General features: G+C 31.7%; 1 protein-coding gene across 1 annotated transcript in view; it reads left to right on the forward strand.

The window, feature by feature from the left end:
- Positions 1-955: 955 nt before the first annotated feature.
- Positions 956-18,770, forward strand: part of LOC140436969 (myotubularin-related protein 9) — a 44,069-nt gene continuing 26,254 nt past the window's right edge. Inside the window, exons 1-5 of the mRNA XM_072526158.1 lie at positions 956-1,219; positions 1,279-1,715; positions 12,859-13,145; positions 16,385-16,606; positions 16,931-17,155. Coding sequence (XP_072382259.1) covers positions 1,073-1,219; positions 1,279-1,715; positions 12,859-13,145; positions 16,385-16,606; positions 16,931-17,155 — 1,318 coding nt within the window. The 5' untranslated portion in view covers positions 956-1,072. The remainder of the gene's footprint in view (positions 1,220-1,278; positions 1,716-12,858; positions 13,146-16,384; positions 16,607-16,930; positions 17,156-18,770) is intronic.

Below are 18,770 nucleotides of genomic sequence, written 5' to 3' on the forward strand. Positions count from 1 at the left end.
CAATGAGTCAAATTCTGACCCCGTCTAACCAATAACGAGGTTAATGACTGTACACTAAATATTTTTAAATTTACACTTTTTAGATTGGAACAGGAGACGTACTTTCGCAAAATAATTTTAAGTCGATTATTTTGCACTCAAGTGTATATATATATATATATATATATATATATATATATATATATATATATACATATATATATATATATATATATATATATATATATATATATATATATATATATATACATATATATATATATATATATATATATATATATATATATATATATATATATATATATATGTATATATATATATATATATATATATATATATATATATATATATATATATATATATATATATATATATATATATATATATATATATATATATATATATATATATATATATATATATATATATATTATTTATCTATGGGAAACACTTTGGGAGACTCCCACGATCTCAGCTACGTCAATTTGCCGTATGCAGTTATAAAGAAGGCCTAGAACCCGATTCATTTCGTCCCTTTGGAAGTTAAATGGTAAAGCACAGTATTTTATCGCACATTCTTAACAAGAACTATATAATGTGAATAAAATCGAAACTACCTGACATTTATTAAAGCATAAAAATTTATCTCTTGTAAATAAATTGGTAAAACTTTTGTTGTGAGTTCTGTGTTTTTTCAACCTATAAAAATATATAGGATCAGTATAACAATAGAATATTAATTAGACATCCGTGAAAATTCATTTTTAGTAATTTTATAAAAATATCACTAGACTTTTCCAATATGTACTAACATTATTCATATAGGATAACAATAAATTATTAAAGATGAATTTTAGAAAAAAGTTGATATGTTAAATGTGTTGTCTGCTGTCCTCCAATTGAATTTATCAATCTTAAAATGTCAAATGTCAACTAAATCGTGAACTAAATGACATATAAGTGACAGTGAAGTGACATTTACGTTCAAAATTAAATAACAAATCAAAACTCAAAACATCTAAATATTCCATATAGGAATGGAAAAACAAAGAGATGGAAAGATCTAATAGAAATGGATTTCATCGAAATGATAAAGACGCCGAAATTGGACGGTGTGATCTTACATAGCCCCTTTCAAGATCCCGTGGATGGGAGGATATGCATAACAGGACATCATTTGATAGTTTCTTCTATGAAAGAGGATGTACAAGAACTGTGGGTAAGTTTATAACTATACTAAACTAATAAAAATGTAACTACATTTAATATTGGTTTCAGTTGTTACATCAATGTATTGATGCTGTAGAGAAGAAAGTATCCAGCAACAACAATGCTCAAAGCGGGGGCTCAATACTTCTCAAATGTAAAGATTTTAGGATTCTACAGTTGGACATAGCTCACCCAGAACATTTCCAAAACGTATACTTGTCCATTCAGCGTTTGTCTAACTTGGAAAAACCGGAATTACTGTATCCTTTCTTCTACAGGCCTATGTATACCATTTTAGAAGATGGTTATACTCTCTTTGATTTAGAAGTAGAATTTACTAAGCTTATTGCCAGTGATGAATGGAGGGTCTCAAATGTGAATAAGAATTTTAGTGTTTGCAGTACTTATGGAAGCACATTGGTAGTTCCAAAGGCAATAGATGATGAAACCATTGTGGCATCTGCTCATTTTAGAGATGGGGGGCGTTTCCCATGTCTCAGTTACAGGTATGTAATTTCAAGTATTGCTGTAATTATCACAATTAAGTGATAAAAATTTTTGATCTTAACATTTTTCTAGAAAAAAATATTGTTTTAATAGCTTGTAAAACTACAGAGATAAAACTCATTCTTTAGTATTAAAAATGTTAGAAATATCTCTTATATAAGATTTGTGTTTTATGCTTAAAAATAAAATTGTGGTTTGTGGTTTCAAATTTGTTATAGAATGACTACCAGATGAGATAAAATGAGACATATTCATTATAATATTTTGAAATTGTCGAAATAATTATCTGATTTTACTTTAAACAAATAAAATATCAATGTTAATATGGGGTTACAGAACCTCTTAAAATAATTTTTTGGGTAAAGATAAGGAGAAATGTCATTGAATTCTGATACTAAATAAATTGGGAAAGATAATGTTAATTTCAAGATTTCTTTAATAGTTTGTTCTTAAACTAAACCAACCATGAAACCAAATATTTTTTTAAACGATATTTCCCCAATCACATATTTCTATATTTAAAACTTATGCCTACATTGCTTTTAATTGTGGTTTGTTCTAAAATACCAAAAAAATCATCAACAGCTTTTGCTTAAAGATTTTAACTGTTAGATATATTTACATGAAACAATATAAAAAAAATCTGTATTGTAAAACTAACAAATATGATCAAGAATAGCTTAACAGATCTTTCAGAGTGAATATTTTCTACAGCATATGAGAAAAAACTAATACAATATAGAAAAGACAATTAGAAAGGAAAATGTACTATTAATGACATCCTTTAGTTAAAAATAGAATAAAGTAGCAATTTTTTTAAAGTCTCCAGTTTTTTGAAATAATCAATTTATTCCTTTCATATGCACCACATTGTATATAGTCTGTAAATTGTGAAAACCAGGTAAATGTCGGAACACCAAAATCGAGAAAAAATGTTTTTAAAGTTTAGTTTTTTATTGTGAATCAAGCAGTCAGCTTGTTTTTGATATTAGGTATTCTAGTGAAAGTTGCATATATCTGAATTGATATTCTATCATTAGTCTGAAAAAGTTGAGACACTTATCTGACTAATCCTAAATTTAAGTTGGAAATGCTATCACTTACCTGGTTTTACCTGTAAATCTAAATAAATCAGTTACTCATATTTACAATACATATTTACAATGACATATTTAACACAAATATAATAAACCAAGTATAATATTTCAAAGTAGACGAAAGAAGCTCTGATTTTCTAAACATTTTGTCAGGGTACGTCAGGGCTCAATTTTAGGTCCAATCTTTATACACCAATTTACTTTATACACCACCAATATTGGTACTTCCTTGAATACCTGTAAATTTCATCTCTATGCAGATGATACACAAATTTACTACTCATTTTACCCAGTTGACAGAGCAAGTGCTATTGAGATTGTTAATCAAGATATTAAATCATTGATTGCTTGGGCAAGAAATCATGCATTAAATATAAACTCTAAAAAAACTAATCTGGTGGTTTTTGTTCCAAACGGGTGTGTTTGGAGATGAGTAACATCATTCAAATAGTTGTTGATAATGAAATCATTAAACCTGTAACTAGTGCAAAAAATCTAGGTTTAACTTTAGATAATCACCTCAAATTTACAAAACATATTAACATCTGTGTGAGTAAAGCATTTCTCAGTCTAAGAACAATTTACCATAATCACCACTGTATGTCATACAAAGTAAAAAGAATATTGTGCGAAAGTTTAGTATTATCAAAATTTAACTATGGAGATGTTGTGTATGGGCCTTGTATTAGTTCAGATTGATAGGAGAAGAATTCAGGTGGTTCAAAATTCGTGTCTTCGTCTGATCTGTGGTGTAAGAAGACACCAGCCTATTTCTGCTTGTCTTTTCCACAAAATTATCAAAAATTGTCTACCAGCATATCTTTTTAAAAAAATTATATACAGAACTGACATACATAATGTCAATACAAGATACAAAAATACAATTACAGCTCCGCCACATTGTACAGAACAATTCAAAAATTCATTTACATATCAAATATTAAAAGTATATAATGGATTAACTAAAGAATTAAAATTAAAATCGATTATATCTTTTAAGAAATCTCTTAAATCTAAATTGCTAAGTGAGTAACACATGTGCAACTATTTGATGACCTGTTATGAAGTATGTATAAACTGTGTGATAGTTTTTGGACAATATTTAAATGTTAAATGTTTCTATTGGTTATGGTTTTTAATTGATTGTTACAGAACATGCAAAAAAATATATTACATATATTTTTATTCTCTTGCTTAAGATGAAAAGCAGAGGTACTGATTTCTTGAAATCAGTACCAACTGATCTTCGGCATTTCTTATTGTATTTTATGCATATATAATTTATATATTTTGTGTATTATATGAATTTGAAGGAAAAATAAAGACCTTTATTATTATTATTATTTTCCAGTTTTGTGATCGAGATATGAGGCTATTACTAGGTAGTAGCAATGTTTTAAGGTATTAGTCAATATTTATGACATTTAACTGGTTTTCCCTGAAAATTTTATTAACAGCTGTTTGTAGTTATAGCTATTATTTATATGAATGATATGCAGTTTTATAGAAAAACAAATTTATTTCGAATATAATAATAACAATATTACATATTATAATAATAACAATATTATTATTATGAGTCTTCCTCGTCTGATTCTTCACTGAAAGCAGGCTCTGGCAAGATGTCTGTTACATCATTTCTCTGGTATCTTTCTCTATGATGTCTATTACTGGTATCACTCCCTTATCACATAGCTGTACCAAATCTCTCTTTTTTACTATGCTAATTGGCAAATGTGCATCATAAAGTTGCTTAAGTTCTTCAAGATTGTTTGTATTAGTTGATAACTGGATATGTTTTTTCTTGTTAACTGCCATGCAGTATCAGTAAGGAAATAATTGAAGCTTGTTAACATGTCATAATTAAAATAGATTCTGTTTGTCTCTCCTTTCACGAATCTCATTCTTTTTATCTCCAACCACATTATTTTTTCGTTGTTTTGGTCTTTTGTCCGGTTTTTAATTAAAGTGTGTGACAAATTTTTTAAATCATAAAAGTTGTAGTATTTAAATTCTTTATATTTGTATGGTTCTATACATACTTTTTTATCATCAATGTTGATATTTTTAGTTCCTCTTGCATTTTGAAAAACAGACAAGTAATCTGGCATCCCATAGATAGATCTGTGCTTTTTAGCAGATTCGATACTACTATGCACACAGTCAACTTCCATATAGGAATGTCCAGACTCTAAAAATTTGTGTTCAATAATTTTTAAATGGTGTATGTTTTGAACAGCCCATAACAGTAAGACTGCAATATGCTGATTAAGATTCTGTCCTCCGCAGGTATCAGAAGATAAACTTATTTCACTTACATATTCTAGAACACATTTTGATAAGTATATATATATATATATATAATTTAGCTCTCCAGGCCTAGAAGGCCCATGGCTTGGGTTACTATTCTTTTCCATTCTTTTCTGTTTGTTGCTTTATTTTTCCAGTTTGGTATTTTAAGTTTTTCTATGTCTTTTTCAACATCCTTCTTCCACCTGGTTTTCGGTCTGCCTTTCTTCCTTTTCCCTCCTATTCCTCCCATTAGCATTCTTTTTGGCAGTCTCGTGTTTTCCATCCTTTGGATGTGTCCCAACCATCTCAGTCTTTGTGACTTTATGATCCCTACGATATTCGGCTCTCCATACATCTCCTCTAATTCCATATTTGGTCTTTTTATCCATATACCATTCCATAATTTACCTCCAAATATTTTCCTGAGGACTTTTCTTTCCCAGACTTGCAGCAAGACTTGCTCGGATTTGTTCATTGTCCATGTTTCACTGGCATATAATACAATAGGTCTTATTACTGTCTTATATATTCTTATCTTAGCCCTTCTAGATATGTTTTTGCTTCTTAATAAATTGTTTAGTGCAAAAATACAACGGTTACCGGCCATAATTCTCGCTTGGATTTCTTCCTTCATATTTGGTCTTCTCGTGAATGTCGCTCCTAAATACTGGAATATTTCTACTTCTTCGAATTTATATGTTTTTTCATCTGTTATTACTGTCAGATATTGTTCTTGTAGGTAATCTCTTTCTGTCCATTCCATATATTTGGTCTTTTCTTCATTTATGTACATCCCTTTCTTTCTCGCTTTCATTTCTAATCTTTTTATTATTTCTTTTAATTCTTGCTTACTTCTGGCTATCAGTACAATGTCGTCAGCGAATGCTAAGCATTGGTGTTTTCTTTGATATATAAGTCCTGACCTGTTGATTCCAGCTTCTCTGATGGTAACTTCGAGGACGATACTTAACAACAGCGATGACAGTGGGTCTCCTTGTCGCACCCCCTCACTAACCTCAAACTTATCTGTTTCTTCGCCATTTATTTTAACCCTATTCTCTGTTTTTCGGAGTGTCATTTTTACCATTCTTATCAGTTTTTCACTAATTCCCATTTCACGTAGTGCTTTGTATATTTCTTTGCGCTTTATCCTATCGAACGCTTGTTTAAAGTCGATGAATAGGGCCATTGTATCTTTCCCATATTCGTAGCTTTCTGCTTGTATTTCGCGCAGTAGGAAAATTTGATCCACTGTGCTGCGCCCTCTTCTGAATCCACATTGATATTCCCCTATGTCATTATCTATATTTTGAGATAGCTTGTCTTTTATATATACTGCAAGTATTTTATATGCAACATTTAGTAGGGCTATTCCCCTGTAATTGTAGCATAAACTTTTGTCGCCTTTTTTGTGAAAAGGGCACAGTGTCGCTTCGGTCCATTCCTTCGGTAATTTTTCTTGTTCCCATATGTCTTTTAGCAACTTTGCCAAATGCTTAATTAGTACTGGTCCTCCATATTTAAACATTTCAGCTGTTACTTCATCTCTTCCTGGGCTCTTATTATTCTTTAGTTTCTCTATTATTTCTTTTATTTCTTTTTCGTTAGGTGGTCTTTCCTCTATTCGTTCTTGATCGACATTTTCATACACTTCTTCTTCCTCTTCATATTCTGTTGTGGGAATTTCATTTAAAAGTTCTTCAAAGTATTCTTTCCATCTGCTCAATATTTCTTCGTCACTTACTAAATTTCTTCTATTTTTGTTTTTGTAGTGTACAGGTTTTCCTTGGTACCCCTTTCTCTCATTTTTCACCCCTTGATATAAGTTTCTAATTTCTCTATTTTTATAGCTCTGTTCTATACATTTTAATTTATCTTCATTGTATTTTCTTTTCTTAGATCTTATTATTCTTTTGGCTCTTTTCCTTTGTTCATTGTATTTTCTCTCTATCTCTGTTGTTTTTTCTTGCATCATTTTCATTCTTAATTTATTTCGTTCATCTAGTTCTATTTTACATTCATCGTCGAACCATTCTTTGTATTCGTGTTTTATATTTCTATTACTGGCCTGAGCTGCTTTGGTCATACATACTTTTATTTGCATCCATGTTTGTTCAATATCCCCACTTTCTGCAATATTATCTAATCCTCTACTGACTATTCTTTCATATTTATTTTGTTCCTCTTCTGTCAGTAGTCTCACAGGTTTAGTTGCTTTATACTTTTTCTTCCGCTGGTTTCTAAGCACTGGAATAAGTTGTTTCATTTGTATTCCAACTATAAAGTGATCTGAATCTGCATCTGGACCTCTATATGTTCTTATGTTCTTTATACATTTTTGCATATCTTTTTCGACAAGCACATGATCAATTTGGTTTATGGTTTTCCCATCCGGTGATCTCCACGTTCCTTGGTGTATTCTTTTGTGTTGGAAGTATGTGCTCGTAATGATCATATTTCTTTCTTTCGCGAAATCAATTATTAAGTGACCATTTTCGTTCGTTGTTTCATGCAAGCTGTATTTTCCTATGGTGGGTACATATATTTCTTCTTTTCCTATTTTTGCATTACTATCACCTAGCACTATTTTTACATCGTATTTGGGGATATTTTCGAATACTGTATCTATTTGATTATAAAAGTCTTCTTTTATTTCTATACTTTTGTCTTCAGTCGGTGCATGTATATTTATAAATGTTATTTTTTGGTATTTTCCTCTTATTCTTAATACACATATTCTCTCTGAAATTGGTTTGAAGTCAACGATTAGATCTTTCAGCTTTTTATTTACCACAAAGCCTGTGCCTAACATTCTATTTTCTCCCCCGCTGTTGAAAAATAAATAGTCGTTTATTTCCATTGAGTTTTGCTCTAATTGTTTTGTTTCTTGTAGTGCTACTATTTCGAACTTGTATTTTTTGCATTCGTCGATTATGTGTTTTAGTTTTCCTTCCTCGTATGTTCCTCTTACATTCCATGTCCCTACTAATATGCATTCGTTTATTACTTTGTTTCCAGTAATGATCTCTACATTTTGTTCATCTCTTGTACCTTTATCTTGCCAAGTCGTCTTCGTTATTTTAGCCTGTTTAAATTTTGCTGTTAGTTTTTTGGTTTTACATTTTTATCTTTTACTAATTGTCGTTGGCTGTTATTCCATGTCCATATTTCTCCATCTATGATTAGCTTCTGGAATCCTATTTTTACATTTTTTCCATTATATCTCTCTGCCATAGCCTTACTTCTAATTTCTTTCTGGATAATTCTTTCCTCCTTTGACATATCATCATTTATGTAGATTCGCTCGTCTGTTTTGTTTTTTAGTTTATTTTTATTTTTCATTACTTCAATTTTGTTCTTCACGCTGTTAAGTTCTACTAAGGTAGTATTTTCTCCTATTTTTCTCGCTCCATTTACATCTACTGACACTTGTAGTTCTTTTTCTAGAAAGTTCTCTACGGCCTCTTGCAATAGTTTTTGATCATTTGTGTCAATGTTTAGTCCTTGTATTACTACATTTTTCCTCTTTTTTCCTCTCCAGTTTCTCTATTTTTTCGTTTGCTGCGGTAATTTCTTTCTCTAATTGGCCTATTTGTTTAATAGCTTTTTCGTTTGTTTCTCGCATCTTTCTTATTTTATCTTTGTAGTCGCTTTGTTGATCTTTTAGTTCTGTAATTTCCCTCTTTAGTTGCGTAATTTCGTCTCGTGATCTATATTGTTCTTTTTTTATGTCTTTTACATCCATTGCTAATTCTTTCATCATTTTCATCATTTGGTCGATTCCACTTGTGTTTTCTTCTTCTCTTTTTTGTGGGGTTCTCGGTGTTTTTTTTGATCTCCTGGAGTAATATTCATCATCTTCTCTCCTCCTTTTTCCTTCATCAGTTAACTCCTCATCTGAATTCATTGTTCTTTATTTATAGTAATTTTCTGTGCTAGGGTTATTAGTCACTGCGTCACGGGTGCAGTTGTGCGAAAACTCTACTCAATTCAAATTTCCGCCCACACCCGCGCTGGCTGCGTCCAATACTCCAACACTTTTATTCCTAAAACTCAGAAGCCGGCCCTGACTATATGTTTATATTGTTTGTATCAAAGCTACTATTATTACTATTAAAACTAAAATTCTGCTTACTTACGATATCCTGTTGTATTGTTTACTTAATTATCTGGCTAATGATCTTAAAAACCAACCGATAAATATTTCTTATCTTTTTGTCACTTTGCCGAAACCTAATTTATTTATCAATGCTACTTTCACTATTTTAATTAAATTACGTTTTTTTTTCAATGTAGACGAATCGAAAGTTCTTTTTTATAAACACTTATTATCTATATTTTACTTTAATCACTTGTATTTATTATTTGACTTCCGACACCGTGAAAAGGTCCGATCCGATATGCGAATTTATTTTCGTCGATGTCGTTGTCTGCACGTGTGTTCGCTTTGGCTGCTAAACCCAAACTCCTCCCATTTTGATAAGTAGTGGAGAATAATGCTTCCTATTTCAGAACTTCCTCGTCTACCGTTAATTTCTGACTAGGCAAAACAGTAAGCTGCATTTGGTAATGCTGCTTCATATACACACAAATTGTAGACACATAATTTTCGAGAATAATATAGTTGTCCAGTCAATCCACTTGGAATCTGTAGTATGGCCTGTAGATCGAAAGTAATTGAAACAAAATCCTGTTATTTATTAGATCTTTTTTTATCATTTTGTTTTTCAAGATTACATACTTCTTTTCTTTTCTGATGTTCTCTGTAACTGTCTTCTAAATCAGATTTGTCAGTTGGATTAGTTAGATTAGGATCATATTTATTATAAACTTAACATTGATCTTTTTTAGGAACAAAAAAGCTTAAATTATAGTCATTAGAAAATATTCTTCGATATGTAATTTCGCTACTACCTTCAAAGTTTCTTCTGCTCACAGCCATTTATGTAAAGTTGGTACATTTTTCTTATATCTAAATTTTTGTCCAAATATGTACGCTTTGAACTTTGGCGAATATAATGTGGGCCCATGGTTGGAAAAGACTCAATATGAGCCTTCAAAATTTTTCGGGTTTCACTGCTTGTTTTATTTGGCGGTGTATGCTTGCCTCTTTTATCCGTATCTACATAACAGCCTAGAATATCAGTTTTTCTTACATCTTGTATTAACGACGCTGATATACAAAGTGTTTACAAAAAAATTTCTCACATACCTGTATGTCTTGACCATTCAAAGAAAAGTAACACTTTTTGATAAATGCATGTGGTATTTTTAAACTTCGACGAACTGCAACGACTTTCTTTGGTGGCTTCGTTTTAATAGGCGCAATAAAAATTTTTTTCTAGCCTATATATTCTAACTTCCAATAATCACGACATACAGTCTTTGTCTGTAATCTTCGCTGAAATAACGGGAACATTTTTAAAAGCACTCTGAACAATTAACTGGTTTTGGCAATTTTGCTGGTCTATTCTTTTTTTTTATCTCATGAGGCAAACCCTCAGCTCCTTTTTGCGACATCTATTACCCAATCTTTAGAGTTAACTTTTCTCCAACGTTGTAGTAGAGTTTTCCATACTTTGTCAAGAAGTAGATTTAATATCCAATTAGCTATTTCCTATCTTTTTACGCATAAATTTTATTAAAAATAGGTGCAAATACATGTTGCATATTCAATTGTGCTAATAATAGCATAAAATAGTAAGTCTAGTTTTTATAGGTTTCCAAAGATTACATATAAATTAGAGAAAAGAAAAATATGGATTCGTGCTATTCATATGAAAAAGTAAATATGAAATGGCAAAAATTTAAATAATATACCTTAAATGATTTTTCATAACGCTTCAAGCTAACTGTAGCATGCCTGATGACTTTAGCTTTTATATAATAACTTTTAACTATTATTATTTTTAATTACATGCTCTTCCACATGACAAACATCATTTGCCAGTACTAGATTTTTTCCTTTCTTTTCCGTTTGGGATTGAAAAGATAAATTATGATGAATTTCTAGAAACCCAGTTCTTAATACTACATTCATTTTGTACATAAACGGAAAAAATATAATTTAAAAACTAATTATTAATAATTATTGTCAATTTCGTGTGTATTTAACATATGTTAAATTGGGAGGTCCAAAACTGTCAGCTAAAGGCGGTAGGTGTCGCGTCAGTCACGCACGGAGCGGATACAAACACGTATCTGTTGAATCCTAAAATAAATCTGCACAGCAGATATTAGCAGATAAATTATATCATAAACACCATTAAGATCATTTATGGTTTTAGCTTAGTAATTATGTCTAAATTTTAACTCAACTTGTTTTCAGGTGGAATGAAGTAAGTGTACTTAAGGTTTTTACTAGTCGATATGAAAGAGAAATTTTAATAAATTATACACGTAAAATGTATTAATGTATTCTATGAATAACTTTTTAATGAAAATGGAACGAGAACTTAATAGAGCAAGTCATAGAAAACAACAGAGGCTTAAAATATCTCTAAACTAAAATTCGATATTCGAAAAATTATCAAAATCAAAGACACCAATAATAAGAAAGAGAAGGATAAATATAAAATAACAAAGATATTTGAAGACTTCTACAAATTCTTGTACATCCCGCGAAGCCAGTCTAATGAAACAACAAAAGAGAACATAAAAAAATAAAAAACGTCGATGCAAAACAAACAATTATATACTACACCTGCATAAATTAGACCCTTTTTTTATTTACGCAATACCCAAAGTGCAAACTCTAGTCGTTACTTAATTTGAGTCAAGTTTTATAAAAAAGACAATCAATTGACCCTCCATGTACACACCTGCATCTTGTATTGTCACTAAAAGATTTTAATAGCTAGTCATAAAATATTTTATTGCTTTGAATTTACCAAAAATAATTTAAACCACACACCTGTATTTTTTGTCGTTCTATTTTTATTAAAAGGTTTTAATAGTCGATCATAAAAAACATTTGATTGCTTTGAATTTAAAAATTAGAAGGCCATAAAAAATCGTTAATTTTCCCCTTGTTAAGAAACCCTATAAATTGCTGGTTCTTTGCCGGTAAAAATACACTCTCTAGTCATCAGTCTGACAATACATCACGCGCTCTACGTACAATTATTCAACATACAAGTTCATATTCATACAAGTTCAAAGTCAGACGATTACCTCGACTCTCAGGCATAGCAAAATGGTCAGTTTAAACTTAGTTATTTTCAACACAAATTGTAAAATAACAGTGTTTGTAAAATTAACTGTGCGCGAATAAAATAAAAATATTTAAACTCACAATCTACTATTACTTCAACGTCGAATTGTACCTGTTTCGACGAAGACTAATTAATCAGAATCGTTTATTTCACTTAGAAGGTCTCGTCTTATGTTGAGAGCAAGGGACATCCAGAACAGAAAGTATTTTGAGAAATATAAAGTTAATTTTCTAAAAAACAAATAAGTATTCCCTATTTAAAAGAGGATAAATATCTATTTGTTTATATTTGAATTTCTCAAAAATTAAATACAACCTTTTGTATTGTTAAGCGATCGTACTGAAACACAAATTAATGATGTAAAATCTATTTTTTAAAGTTTGCTTCTGTAGTATTATTCTCACTAGAAATTGTGATTTACTTATTTTGCCTGTGTTTAGTAATTTTAGATCTAAAGTAGATTATATCAATAGTTGCTCCATCTTTCTGTTGCCTTTTTCACAATTGATGATATTGTTAATAAAATATTTCCTTTTCAGGCATGAAAATGGCACAGTACTTCTCCGCAGCAGTCAACCTATGCTGAACAACGCCAACAGAAGGTGTAAGGCCGACGAAAAGATATTGAACTCAGTTTTGGGACCCTACAAGAAAGGTTACATTATAGATATGAGAAGTGCAAACTATATCAATTATTGCAAGAGTAAAGGTGGGGGTACTGAACCAGGCGGGTATTACAATCAATGGAAGAAAGTTTTCAAACCTTTGGATAAGATATCTAAATGTGACGGATCTGTTTTGGATCATTTAGCTAAGTTTATTGAAGGTAATTGTATGTTTACGGAAAGAGTTACCAGACAGTTAAATAGAGCTATATTTGTTTTTGTTTGGGCGGATACAACACTTGGATTCTTTTGGCATGCTCTGTTTGTTCGTCTCTCTTTTCACCATACGTGCCTTTCATCTTGAAAACATCAACTTTTAAAACGAAAATTTAAATTTAAAAAATTACGGCACAATTTTAGCGTTTTATTCCATAGCTTATTGACGAGTGTGAAACATTGTAGATTGTACAAACAATCTAATATATGGATAAAGAGGTCGTTTTTTTTTATTCCCCGTTTGCCGAAAGAAGACTAATGCAACTGTATGTCGTCTGATACCAAGAGTTAAGCCGTTCTTAGCTTCTAATCTCTTGTGCTGATTTCACAGACTGGGCAAACATAATATTCTTCTTCTTATTCTTCTTTTTATATAGACATGACTCTGTCTGTTTTTCAATGTGCCTCCAGTAAGTTGTCGTTCCATCGTTTTCGTGGTCTTCCTACTGATTGTTTTCTTATTGGGGAACCGACCCTTGACGTCTTTACTACTCTATTTGTTGTCATTCGGCTTATATGATCGTTCCCTTCTACTCTTTTATTTCTTAACCAGTTCTTGATGTTCGCCACCTTGCATCTACGTCGTATATCTGTACTAGCTCTGTCCCATAGTGTCTTACCATAAATTTTTTTAAGTGTTTTTATCTTTGCTGTTTCTAACATCCTTTTTGTCTTCTCTGTGTCAGGTCTTGTTTCTGCCGCGTATGTCATTGTTGGTTTGATGACTGTTTTGTAAATTCTGCCTTTTGTTTCTTTCCCGATACGTTTATATCTCCATATTGTTTCATTTAGGCAGCCTGCGGCTCTGTTTGCTCTATTCACTTGATCTTCCACTTTATTTTCAAGCTTTCCGTAGCTAGATAATGCGATGCCTAGATATTTAAACTCCATCACTTGTTCTATTATCTGATCTTCCAGCTCCAATTTACATCATAGTAAATTTGCTGTTGTAACCATACATTTTGTCTTTTTTGGGGAAATTAACATGTTAAATTTTCTGGCGGTTATATTAAATTGGTACAGCATACGTTGTAAATCATCTTCACTTTGAGAGAGTACTATCGCGTCGTCTGCATCGCAGATTATTTTAAGTTGTTTTTCTCCCATTTGGTATTCTTTTTTAATTCTTACTTTTTGTATTATTTCATCCATAATCAGGTTGAACAATAAAGGACTCAGGGAGTCTCCCTGTCTTATACCGTTGCCAGCTTCAACAGGAGCAGTTAGTTCTTCTACTTTTACTTTTATTGTGTTGTTTTGGTAGATATTTTCGATCGTTTTGATTATTCCTAGAGGTATCTCCCTTGTGTACAGTAAGTGGATAACGTCTTTTAATTTGACCCGGTCAAATGCCTTCTTAAGGTCCACGAAACATAGATATGCCGGTTTGTTGTATTCTAATGATTTCTCTTGTACTTGCCTCATTATAAATAAAGCGCCTTTGCATGATCTTCCCAAACTAATACCTTGTTGTTCTTCTGCTAGTGTTATAATTTCATTCAGTTTATTTGTTATCACTTTGGTTGTTAATTTTTCAGTGTTGTGTTTAATAAATTAATTCCTTTGTAATTTTCCGGGCCCGATTTGTTTCCCTTTTTGAAGAGAGGTATTAGGATGCTTGATCTCCATTCTTGAGGAATTCTGTTTTGTTCTATTATTTTTTGGATTAGTCTTAATAGTTGTTTGGTCAGATCTGGTCCTCCGTACTCATAATCAAGTATGACAATACTTTCCCCCTAGGTTACGGTGGTTACTTAAGTGATGGACGATTTTGTATAAGCAAAACCATTTACTTTATATTAATATGACCCCATGATAATAAGATTTTTTTGGAGAATCTTTTATTTTTCTAAACTAGTAAAGCAACATAACTAACTGACTGGGTTACTATTTTGTTACGTGTCTAAGCGTGACCAGTATCGGGCACAGTTTATTACCTTGGTGTTGGCCTTCTACACTGGCATTTGTTGCACTGGAGCAGGTGGTCCATGTCCTTTCGTTGGCCGAATGTACATAAGAAGTCGTTTTTATTGAGCTGGCTCCATCTTTATTCTTTTGGTCTTCACTGCAGCCACTGAGGTTACGCCAGCGGCTTTTCTTCCCCTCAAAAGAGACATACAGTCTCCTGTTTTCAAGCAATGATTTTACGACGCTTATGAATTTTTTATCTCCTGTTAATACTCTAACTTTTTCAAGGAGTAGTCTATGGCCGATAGTGTTATACGCTGCGGTTAGGTCTACGAATGGCACACCTGTAATTAGTTTGTCTTGATGTCCCTGTTCTATGTGTTCAGTGAGCTGTAGGACTTAGTTAGTACAGTTCTTTCCCAGTCTAAACCCAGCCTGTTCGGGAATCAGACGAGGCTCGAACATTGACTTCACCCTCTCTAGTAGAATTCTTTCCTAAAGTTTGTACAGGTGGCATAATAAAGAGATTGGTCTGTAACTACTGACAACATCGGCAGATTTACCTGGTTTCAGCAAGGTAATCATTTTTGTTGTCCTTCAGATAGGTTGTCCTCGTCTGCTGCCTTACCGTTCTTCATGCATCCGATACCAACGTTTAGTTCTTTCAATGGGAAAAAAGCACACTTTGGGGTTAGTTGTCAGCACGGCACCATTTTTTGGTCTTTCTGGATGTGATCTCCGGCTGGTTTTCCATTGACTAGTATTTGATGGGCTATTTGGTCTGGTATAACTTGACTAGAGGTTGTCACAGCTTTTTCATCGCAGTTTCATTTCTTGACAAGGTTTCATGAGATCTTACTGCTAAGTGTCATATCCATATTATCCAGCACCTCTATTAACGTTCGCTGCCTCCCCTAATGTCACATTTAGAAGTTTTACACATGCGCGAAAGTAGAACTTCTTTGTCATCAGTAATTCCCTCGATATTGATCGAGATTATTATCAGAAATGGCTCTGAATAAAACCGTGTTTGATGCGGATCGTTCATTTTGAGCTCTTTCTTTCTGGTTCACGCTTGGTATTGGGAGGATTGGCCGTTATTTTTATAACGTTCCCAGGAACTGCCGGACTGCTTTATTGCTTATGATGAATGGCAAAAAAAGCAGTACTCAAGAAGACTCCTTCCGTGTCCACTATTTTGTTAGAGATAAGTATCTAGAAGTAATAAGTACGTACAGTTGTTTGCTATAAATTACACTTCTTGACCTTTTTTTAGCTTGCAATGATCCATCTTCAACATCGGATAAATGGATATCTCGAAGCAGTAACTGGATGGGACACATTCAAAACACATTAAATGCTTCTTGTTTGGTGGCCCAATGCTTGGATAAAGATGGAGCTTCAGTACTTGTCCACGGTACTAATGGACAAGACAGTACCTTAATTGTAAGTTCGATAGCTCAGGTGATTCTGAATCCAGATTGCAGGACAGTTAGAGGTAAATAAAAATGAATTTTGTTCTTTTAGTTTCGTAATATTGCTACAAAAGCTGGGAAAATCAAGAGGAACAAGAGAGGGAGTAGGTCAAATCAATGATTAAAATGTATTTCTGAAGTTTTAAAATTTATGTTAAAGAACAATTTGACAAGTGAGAAGTGAGAACTGGCACTTTATGTGCTCACAAATAGGAAAGAAAGAAACCCTTCAGGGAAAAGTCAAACTATATTTTCTCAAGTTTATTACCGCTTAATTATTTATAAACATATAAGCTTATGAATAAATAATATCGTGTACGTGAGAACATTATGAATTATTGTTCTAGGTCTTCAAGCCCTAATAGAGCGTGAGTGGATTCAGGCAGGTCATCCTTTTCAAACGAGACACCAGAAGTTTTGTTTTACAAACTCTAGATCGAAGGGTATCCAGCCGACATTTTTGATATTTTTAGACTGTATCCATCAATTGCATTATCAATTTCCAAGTAGTTTCGAATTCAAGACTGATATGCTATTCTTGCTTTTTGAGCATTCCTATTTTAGTCAATTTGGTAAGTTTGTAGTATCCACATCATAGAATTATATATTATTTTAAAAAGAGATAAATAAAAGCCATTCTTTGGTAATTTATGCGGAATATATAAACTGGCGGTGGCCTTATAAATATAAAAGAAGTATTCTAATCTAATCTGTACTTCTTTCTACCAGTGCAGATTGTAAAGCATAGATAGATATATTTTGCAAAAAAAAATGTACAAGCTAGTAGTAGGCAAAATCAACGAAATATTTGTTGATTTTAACAACTCACATATCAACCCTCTCAACGAAAATAGTCGTAACTCAAAATCAGTCATGCCGAGATAATTGAGTTTAAAAATTGTAATGAAATTTATTTAACTGCTATGTCTTTATTTAATTTATAATGTCTTTATTAAAAGGTTCTTATTTTAATTTATTAAAAAGCACAATAATTTATATAAGTTTATTCACCACTAAGAATACATAATTTATTTTAGGCGAACGTAACAATTAAAATCGCGAGCGCGTCCTCTTCAAAATTAACCGATCCCCTTCAATTACAGTTCCGTTATTATATATGAAGTCCTGTTATTCGAGAACGGCGGCGATCTCCCCAGAAGCTCAGACCGGTTTTATTTCGGTCTACCTGGACACCTCGAATCGGATGATTCATCATAATTTGGGTCTAGATCCTTCGCCGAAATTTCTACAACAAAACAGAATTAGTCATAATATATTTACAGTTATTTTAGGCCATGATATTTATCGTAACAAAATTATTGTGAAAATTGATGTTCTGTAATCTTCTAATTATCACTACCACGTTTCTCATTTTTTCACCTAGTAAATATGTGTGCAATTAGAATTATTGTAAATGAATAAAGATTTTGGATTTTGAATGAGTTACTACAGTCTTCGTTGACAAAAATTTCATTTATAAACAACATACTATAATAATTAGAGAATTAAAACTAATAAATATTTTATTTTTTTCAATTTTTTATAATTGTATTATGTAACTTATAATAAGAATTAGCAACTAATTGCTTAGTAAAATAAATCGCTAATATTCAGATTCGGAACCAGTTTCGTGATCTATAGAACACTGCAGGTCGCAGCGAGTTCACCATCATCCCATGGTACATTGCTGGTATAAATTGGGTTTACATAAACTTAACAGACCATTTAATTTTTTAATATCAATTGGTAAAAGTCCTTAGTATAAACGGGCTACTTTTTATTCTTTGGGTTTACGTAACTTTGATGTTGTGATGTCGAGCTCTGTGTAATATTCTACAAAACTGTAGGTAAAATAAACTTTATAAGGATTCTTTAGATCAAAGTGAAGTTCCCTAATTTTGCCTATCTTTAACACCTCCGTAGTTTTAGTTTTCTTCCAGTTCTGTTTCTGAACTATTGGTTTAAAACTAAAAAAGTCTTCATCAAAATCCACAAGGAAAATAATTCCTGCAGCTGGCTGTATACCACGTATAACAAAAAGAGGTTAGTCTTTGTATGTGGGTATATTTTGTTTTATAAAAACCCTTAAAAGGGCAACATTAAAAGCACGAACGTTTTCGGAACAACTGTTCCATCATCAGGTTAAAATACCTAAAATAAGTATAAACCATTTAATTACAGCAATTT

This window comes from Diabrotica undecimpunctata, chromosome 3, assembly GCF_040954645.1.
Source record: "Diabrotica undecimpunctata isolate CICGRU chromosome 3, icDiaUnde3, whole genome shotgun sequence".
Classification (NCBI taxonomy): Eukaryota; Metazoa; Arthropoda; class Insecta; order Coleoptera; family Chrysomelidae; genus Diabrotica; species Diabrotica undecimpunctata.